An 8,614-nucleotide genomic window follows, 5' to 3' on the forward strand; every position below is an offset into this window, starting at 1 on the left:
TCTTACTAAGTCTTTAAAATCCAGAGTGTATTTCATGTTTGCATCACATCTCAATTTGGACCAAGTACATGTCAAGTGCTCATTAGCCGCACGTGGCCAGTGACTACCACTTTGGCCAACACGGGTTAGAATGTTCTCCCTCCATATCTTTGCCTGGTTGGCTCCATCTCATTCAGGTCTCTGCCCAGAGATACCTTCCCTGGCTCTGCTGTCTAAGCCAGCTACTTTCTACTCCTAACACTGTTTTCTTTTCCTCAGAGACTTATCACTAATGATATTTTATTAGTTATTTGTTTGCTGATTATCTGCCTCCCCATAGGATATACATCCCCTGAGGGCCGAGACCCATCTGTCTGCTTTGGGGCAGTATCCCCAGCAACAACATCACGTCCACAGTATATCCACAAGTCACATCCACAAATATTTGTTGAATGACTCTGAAGATCCCAGATACGTCATTTGTCGTCTCTGAAGCCCATGTGCATTCAGTGGGGTGTAGGGGGAGGGGGACCAAGAGGCAGGAGCGTTATGCAAGAAATAAGGTGGGAGAAAACCAGCCTGAAAGCTTCCTGCGCGCTAAAAGGCTGACTCTTACATGTTACGTTAGAGGCTGGGTTTCTTTCCAGCTGTGACTTGGCTGTGTATTGATTCAACCACTGGCTTATCCAGTTCTATGAGAAACCATCTCATCAAGTGTCATTTCTGCCTGGCACCAGTAGATGGGGCAGTGTCATAAAAAACAAGTGCAGTGTGCGGTCCCATGCAGTTTATGAGCCGTTTCCGGCTGACTTTGCTGAGGTTTCTCTGTGTCTCAAATCTGCACAGAGTGGGAATCACATGTCAGAGTGTTGACATTTAACTAGAATTTCTCTGTCCTCCCCAGGTTGAAAACAGGCTATTAAGAAGTTAGCCCAGGAGCAGCTCTGTGGCTGCTCTGCATCTGGGTCTGACACTCTGGCTCCACTGGAAAGCCTGGCCCGCCAGTGGAGTCCTCCCTGATGCTGTGGTCCACTGGTTTCCCTGCCACCGCATGAAGCCCAAAGAGGTGCCTCTCGCGGAGGCTGAGACCAGCCTTAGCTCTCACCACTGGTCCCTCCTCTACCTGCTCAAACACTTCTGGTCCCTGGACCTCTGAGTAATTTGGAAATGTTAACTGCTTGAACATGATGCCTGCTTTTGTAGAGTCTAGATTTTGAGATTATGGACCAGCTAAAGGTCACTTAGCACAGGTTAATTTGGTGGGTTTTTTATCGTAATTTTTTGTTTGGAGCACATACCACCTACTTCATTGCCACTGCAAGATATTCCAGAAATGTGAGCAGAAGAGGAATGAACCTTGGTTTAAATGGCTTATTATAGTCCTAACCAGCTCATTCCAACACCGTACCTCCATTAACCCATCAGTGTAGCTGAGGAGTAAGGCATTAGAGCTTTGGTCTAATGACATTCTGGGACCAGCCAGCCATGAAAAGGCCGTTCCTTCCCTCAGATTAGGAGGGCATGATCAGGAGACTTCCTTGTTTGATCAGGAAATTTTCTTCTTTCATTGTCACAACTGTCAAATGCCATCCTCAACTACACATGTGCACACATTTTTATGTTCTACAATTTTGCTGGTCTCTATATCTGGAAAGCCCTTTAATTCTTCCCTCCGTGGCAAAATCCTGTCCATATTTCAAACTTCACCACCTCCATGGAACCTTTTCTGATTTTCCTAGTCACAAAGAACCTTTTCTTCCAGCTTCTCAGAGTACTTTGGGTCTTTCTCAGGGCATTTAGTTCACTCTGTCTTCTTGTTTACATGCATGTTTCATTCATTCATTCAACAATTAAGTAGTGTCAGGCACTGGGGGCAGATAGGGTGCTCTCACAGAACTTACATTCCAGAAGAAGCCCAGAGGTGGGTGAAGTTTACATCCTTCATTGGACTGGGAGCTTCTTGGAGACAGGAATTAGGTCTGTTCCCAGCTCAGGGCCTGGTACCAAAAGGTACTCAGGAAAGCTAGTTAAATTGAAACGCAGCACCAATGACTCTAGAAAATTCGGTTAGAGTTCAAAGAAAGGTTAAAAGTTAGTAAAGGTAGAGGGCCAGAGAATTTCCATGAGGAGTTACAGTTGTTCTGAAATCAGAACCTGGCATGGAATCCAGAGACATCCAGATCCTCAGTAAACTGGGCCTGGGGAGTGGGAGGGCCTACCCTCCTCCTCTGGGACGAGCTTGGGAGTTTGATGCACGGTCATCTGGACATTTATCACACATTCCAGCTAGAAGTGGTTTTGCTTTGATTGAGCAGACCGTAGAGGCAAGCCGGTTGTTTTGAGGGCCCAGAAATGAGTTACTAGCCAAGGGTCAAGCCGGCCAGATGATTAAAGCGACATTATCCAGCTGGCACAAGAGAAAAGAATGATTAATGCTAATCATTCTCTGTGGAGGGTGGCCGGGCATTATTTGACACAAATAAAAAACGTCATTTGAATTTTTACTAGGAATTCTCACCCATAATGTGACAATGATGTAATAAAACTGAATGACTGGCCTGACAAATTATAAACTGAGTTCTAACCACACACAAGCATTACTTAGAAATTGAATATATCTCAGAAAACTGCTCTTCTCTGAGGCCTGACAGAAGAAGGGGGCACTGCTGGGGGTTAGGAGCTGGAAGCACCTTATTTACCAAACACATACTGTAGTGTTCACTCTAATCATCCTACTACTACTCATCTCTCTTTTCACTATCTGCTCTTTGCCTGTGGAGAAAGGGCTCCAGGATAGTGAAAGATAAGTCTCAGCGTTTTCTTTGCCCCTCTTTATTTTCTTTAATAGAATAAAATCCTGGCAAAAAAATTAAACATCACCCAGTCAATTTCAGAAATCTGTTACACACAGAAAGAATCACTATTTCCCCAACCTTTTTGTATTTTATAGTGTAAGTCCCACCTTCCACCACCTCCGCCAGAAGTTCCGATGGAGACACACATCAGTGAGTTGCAATTCAGGCTGGGGGTGGAGTGTCAGAATTCAAGTTGCTTTTCTGGCGGGGTAACCAAAGGTCTTGGCGATTTCTGTAGATAAATTCTACAGAATTTCTGCTGGTAAACTTGGGATTTAATTGCCAGGTTGGACCGTTCTCCCCTTTCCCTCAACCAATGGCTGCAACCAGGTCCCTTTAAGAGAGCAGGAACCAGCCGGGCTTCCAAGCCCGAAACAGATACTCTTCTCTGCTCCTCCCCCTGTCCCCGCGCGGCGAATGGTTCGCGCCGGCCTATATTTACCCGAGATCTTCCTCCCAGACGGCAAGGATGTGAGGCTGGCGAGGCCGCTACCGCTCGCGACGCCGCTACCGCTCGCGACACCGGAGGGGGCGCGCTGCAAAGGCGGGTAGCCGAGCCAGGGGATCCCGGGAGCGCAGTCGGACACCCTCCGGAGGGAAGAAATGAGGTAGCGACCGTCCCCGGAGCCGACCATGCGCACGCCCCGCCCTCGGAGTCCGGCGCTGCCCTGGCGGAGACAGTCCGGACGGTGAGCCGCCGAAGCCCGAGTCCCCGGCGTCCTGCGGGAGAGAAGATGCAGTGAGCCACGGCGGGACTGCTGCGCTGGGCCCGCGGCGGCCAGCCGGACCCACCATCTGAGCGCACTTGGGGCAAGCAACTGATTCTGGGACCCGCTCAGCCGAGGGGCTCTCTGCCTCCAGCACCCCTTGGGGGTGGGGAGCACCGAACCCTGGGCACACTCGCGGTTGAGTTTCCGCGGTTTCTGGCCCTAGCCCTGGGGATTGTGTGTGTGAGTGTGAGAGGGGGCCCCTTTTCACCTTCGCCGAGGAGTTCCTGCGTATTCTCGCACCATCCCGGCTGCTTTTGCTGCACGCGCGCATCCCTTTTTTCTAAAGACATTTTCTGCTCCACTCTCGTGCTTTCTCTCATTTTTCTTGCCCAAGACTCTTTGCCCTGGTCCTGCCCAGGCTGGGGTAAATCTGTGTGCTCCTCCCTCCCCCCACCCCACTCCTTGCAGTTAAATCCTCTTTAAAAAAATCCTACCCGCTACCTCTTTCGGCGGGGTTCTCGAACATCTCCCCCGCCCCCACTCCCTCCGACTGGGCCACTCCCAGCAGAGTTTTATTTTTCGGTCTTGCCCCGGCCGGGCCCGGCCGGGGCGGGTGGCTCAACTGGGCTCTCAATCGGCGCTCCGCCGCCGCCGCCGCCCAGCTGCGCTGGGGCGCCCTCCGGAGATGCTGCCGTGGAAGAAGCACAAGTTCGAGCTGCTGGCCGAGGCGCCGCCACGGCAGGCGTCCAAGCCCAAGGGCTACGCGGTGAGCCTGCACTACTCGGCGCTCAGCTCTCTGGCACGGGCGTGCCCCGAAGGCGCGCTCAGCCGGGTGGGCAGCATGTTCCGCTCCAAGCGCAAGAAGCTGCACATCACCAGCGAGGACCCAACTTACACCGTGCTCTACCTGGGCAATGCCACCACCATCCAGGCGCGCGGCGACGGCTGCACCGACCTAGCGGTGGGCAAGATCTGGAGCAAGAGCGAGGCGGGCCGTCAGGGCACCAAGATGAAGCTGACTGTGAGTGCGCAGGGGATCCGCATGGTGCACGCCGAGGAGCGAGCGCTGCGCCGCCCGGGCCACCTCTACCTGCTGCACCGCGTTACCTACTGCGTGGCGGACGCGCGACTGCCCAAGGTCTTCGCCTGGGTGTACCGGCACGAGCTCAAGCACAAGGCGGTAATGCTGCGCTGCCACGCGGTGCTGGTGTCCAAGCCCGAGAAGGCGCAGGCCATGGCCCTGCTGCTCTACCAGACGTCAGCCAACGCTCTGGCGGAATTTAAACGGCTCAAGCGGCGGGACGACGCTCGTCACCAACAGCAGGAGCTGGTGGGCGCGCACACCATCCCGCTAGTGCCTCTGCGCAAGCTGCTCCTGCACGGACCCTGCTGCTACAAGCCGCCGGTGGAGCGCAGCCGCAGCGCGCCCAAGCTCGGCTCCATCACCGAGGATCTGCTCGGCGAACAGCAGGAGCAGGAGCTGCAGGAGGAGGAGAGAGGGGTGCACACGGAGGGCTGCCCGGAGGAGGGGGATGAGCAGGAGGACCGAGCCGGGGAGGGAGACCCGGCAGAGCAAGAGGCCGAGGCGCAGCGGGCGCTGGTGGTGGCCATGCATTTCGAATGCGGGGACTTGCTGGACACGCTGGAGAGTGGCCGCGAAGAGGCGCTGGGGGGCGGCGGGGTCTCGTCGGGCCCTGAGGCTGGGTCGCCGTCTCTGCTGCTGGGCAGCACCTCCGACATGAAGGCCGAGCTGTCCCAGCTTATTAATGATCTGGGAGAGCTCAGCTTCGGCAACGACGTGCGCAGCCTGCAGGCCGACTTGCGGGTGACGCGCCTACTGTCGGGTGAGAGCACGGGTAGCGAGAGCTCCATCGAAGGAGGGGGCCCGGAAGCCACCACTACCACCGCCGGGGACCAGTCCGACCCCGCCGACTGCGCCAGCCCAGACGAGCCCCACTCAGGCTGAGCTCCCAGCAATGTCTTGTGCGCGCCCCTGTTGCCCCATCGTGACCCCCCCCCCCGTCTCTCCACCATTTCCTTACCTTCCCGACCCCTCCAAGAAAGGGGAAAGGGGACACTTGAGGCCCAGACCCTCCCCCACCCCCATACGTTTGGCTCTGTTTGAAGCAGGGCTCAGATTGCACGTGGAGATATGGGGGAGGGAAACCCTACAAGGAAGGGGAGAGAGGCAGCCCTCTGGGGTCTGGGGAGGGAAAGGGCAGCTGGTGTTAGCAAAGCCCCGCAAGCGTGAGGTGCCTGCAGGCCAGTTTCCTGTTTGTGGGCAGCTGGGGCCTGAGGAGGAGGGGTTAACTTCCTCCACCAGCCCCCAACTGGGAGCGGCCTGGCGCTGTCATTGACATGTCATTAAAAAAAAAAAAAAAAAGGATTTGCTCTCACAATGTTTGAGGCTTTAGTGCCACCTCCTTGCCCCCAGTCTTTTTGGTGCGAGAGCTTGGGTTGTTTACCTCAGACTCAGACCCTTGAAATTCTGCCAAATTCCTCAAATAACTGGTGGGGAAGGGAGGGGGGGGAGAAAGAAAGTTGCATTTTGTTTACAGTTAAAGACATCTAATATCTAAAAAAGGAGTTTTCCTTTAGAAACACACACACCTTGCTCCCGCTCAAAAGATCTCACTCCATGATACTGTGTAAGATATTTTTGCACTGTTGTGAAGTATTTTTGACATCTTTTTGGTTTTTTTTTTTTGTACATAACTATGTTCGCAGAGTCCAATGTTTATATCTTTTGCTGTGCAAAAGGGACATGTAAAATGTTGTTCAGTTGTATATACAGAAATGTGTATAAAACATTTTGTTATTTTTAAAGAGTAGCACTGCTCTGGTTCTGTTTGCCCGCCAGTGGGGAGAGAATAAAGAGGAAAATTTAACAGAACAGGTGCGCGTCTAGACCTGCTTCAGAAAATGCTTGGCTATGGGGCTGGGCGGCAGAGGGTGTGACCTAGCTGGGATGGAGTGGGAGGACAGTCTTTGTCCTTTGCGTGGCTTGGAGGTAATTAGGGAAGGGGAACCCACTTTATGCGTAGCCTGGGGCCTTTCTGGTCCTCTGCAGCTCTGGGTGCTGCAGCTCGGACCATATTCTTCACTTATAATTAGTTGTGTGAGCGTAGGCTTTTTCTGGCTTCTTTGAGGCAATTCTTGGAGATGCCGGGTGAGTTCTGTTCCTCGTTGCCAGACCTGTGAGGTTATTTAGGGAGGGGTGACTTTCAAGGTCTTCTGAGGTTTTACCGCCTCCTTCTGTGGTTCACCTTTTCCTTTCCAGACAGCTCAAGGAGCTTTAGAGATGTGAATTAGAGAACTAAGGAAAGCCCCCATGATGCTCTCTGAGGAGTGGGAGCATCTCTGTTTTTCCTGGGAGGAAAGTCAAGGAGAGAGGAAAGTGGAGAGGTTCCAGTCATGGCTTGAATGAGTCATGGTGCACGTGGGGTGCGGTCGGGGCAGGGGCAGGTGGAAGAGCCTATTTCCTTTTCTTCTACAACCCAGCATGACCCAGTGGGAGAATGGTTTGGAGGTCAAGGCGGAGAAGGACTGTTAGAGCTTGGTCCGTGTGTGTGTCTTAGCGTTTTCATGCTTTCCGTGTGTTTGTTTCTGTTGTAAACTCCAAACAGATATCTCTAGTTTGGCTACACCCGATCAGCTGGAAGCTGTAATAAGATTCTGCCAAAACTGTGCCTTTTGCAAACTATTTTTTCCCTTTGCCCCTATGGGCCCCTTTTCCTGTGTTGCAGAAATTGATCACTCACCTGGCCTTCCCTAGTGTAGTGTCCTGAGGCCCTTGGTTTTGTTTTCATCATAAATATGTTCTGAGCAGCTAGACCCAGTGATCCTAAGGAGTCTGGAATTCACTGGAGCCATAGAGGAAGGGGGGTGGTAGATTTTCTTCCTAATTAACAGGAGTGGTTCAGGCATAAGACGATCTTTAGAAAAGCAAAGTGTGGGTGGGAAACTGAAAAATATTCAGAGTCACTTTCTGAGGGCATTAGAACAAGGCCTATCTTATATTCCTCTTCTGTTATATTTTGGTTTGGTTGAGAGTCCCTATCCCTTTCGCTGAATACCTCAGCTACACATTATTGGATGATGTTTTCAAACCCCCAGGTAGAGAGAGGGCAGGAAAGTCAGCTGTGGGTCATCGCTAGTTTGCATGGTTAGATTTCACATTTCAGTAATTTCATATTTCAAATTATTTCCATGCACTGCCAGTTCCTTTGCTGTTTGAAACTGATGAGAACATTAATCACCGTGAAGATCATTTGATGAATACTTGGGGGTGGGGCAGGGTCTTCATGTCTTCCTTCTCAATCCAGTTGATGTGTCCAGTGAGAATGCCAAGGTGGCTTTCGTCTGTGACTGATGGGGGTATGGTGATTGGTTAGAAAGTTCAGACAAATGACATTTACACCAACACCATCAATAAATATAAGGCAACTGTCTCTTTAAAGTCTGATTTTTCCTGTTATCTGATTTATAAATAGGGAAGGGGTGTTTAGGGGGTGAGGAAGGAGAAAGAATAAAATAAGCAGACTGCAAAAGAACCAGCTCTCTCTTTCCCTCCCACCACTGGTGCCCTCCCTTTCCCTCTTTCCTCCCCCCTACTTTTTTGGCTTTTATCCCCACTGCACCCCAGGGCTCTGGCTGATGTAATTCTAGAAGAGATGCGAAGGTGATACATGATTCACCTCTTCTTACATCTCAGTCTTCCAGGGATGACATCACTAGCGTAAGGAGAGATGTTTTAAATGAAAAAACAAAACAAAACAAAACCGGAAAACCGATTTACTCTTGACACTCAGAGGGAAAAGAGCGGTGTGACAAAAGCACAGTGAAGTAGAGGAAATACACGTTCCAGAAAGCACCTGAAGTCTGGTTTATTCATCAAATTTAGCTTTTCCGTCTCGCAAGGCGAGGCTCACGTTTCTCCTTTACTACCCGATGGTACTTTAAATGTAGTGAGACTCTTGCCACAGTCTTCCCCAGCCTAAGTAATCCTCGGTGTCCAACACCGCAGCCTTGACTGCACGAAACACGGAGTGACTTCTGGCTGAAAGAGAG

The 8,614-nt window shown here is 51.6% G+C and overlaps 1 protein-coding gene across 1 annotated transcript; it reads left to right on the forward strand.

Annotated features, from left to right (window-relative positions):
* The first annotated feature begins 3,273 nt into the window (after nt 1-3,273).
* FAM43A (family with sequence similarity 43 member A) lies at nt 3,274-6,980 on the forward strand. Its single transcript, XM_007118924.4, has one exon. It carries the CDS (start codon nt 4,230-4,232, stop codon nt 5,508-5,510), a length of 1,281 nt encoding a protein of 426 aa, XP_007118986.1. The 5' UTR covers nt 3,274-4,229; the 3' UTR covers nt 5,511-6,980.
* Nucleotides 6,981-8,614: the final 1,634 nt, after the last annotated feature.

This window comes from Physeter macrocephalus, chromosome 1, assembly GCF_002837175.3.
Source record: "Physeter macrocephalus isolate SW-GA chromosome 1, ASM283717v5, whole genome shotgun sequence".
Classification (NCBI taxonomy): Eukaryota; Metazoa; Chordata; class Mammalia; order Artiodactyla; family Physeteridae; genus Physeter; species Physeter macrocephalus.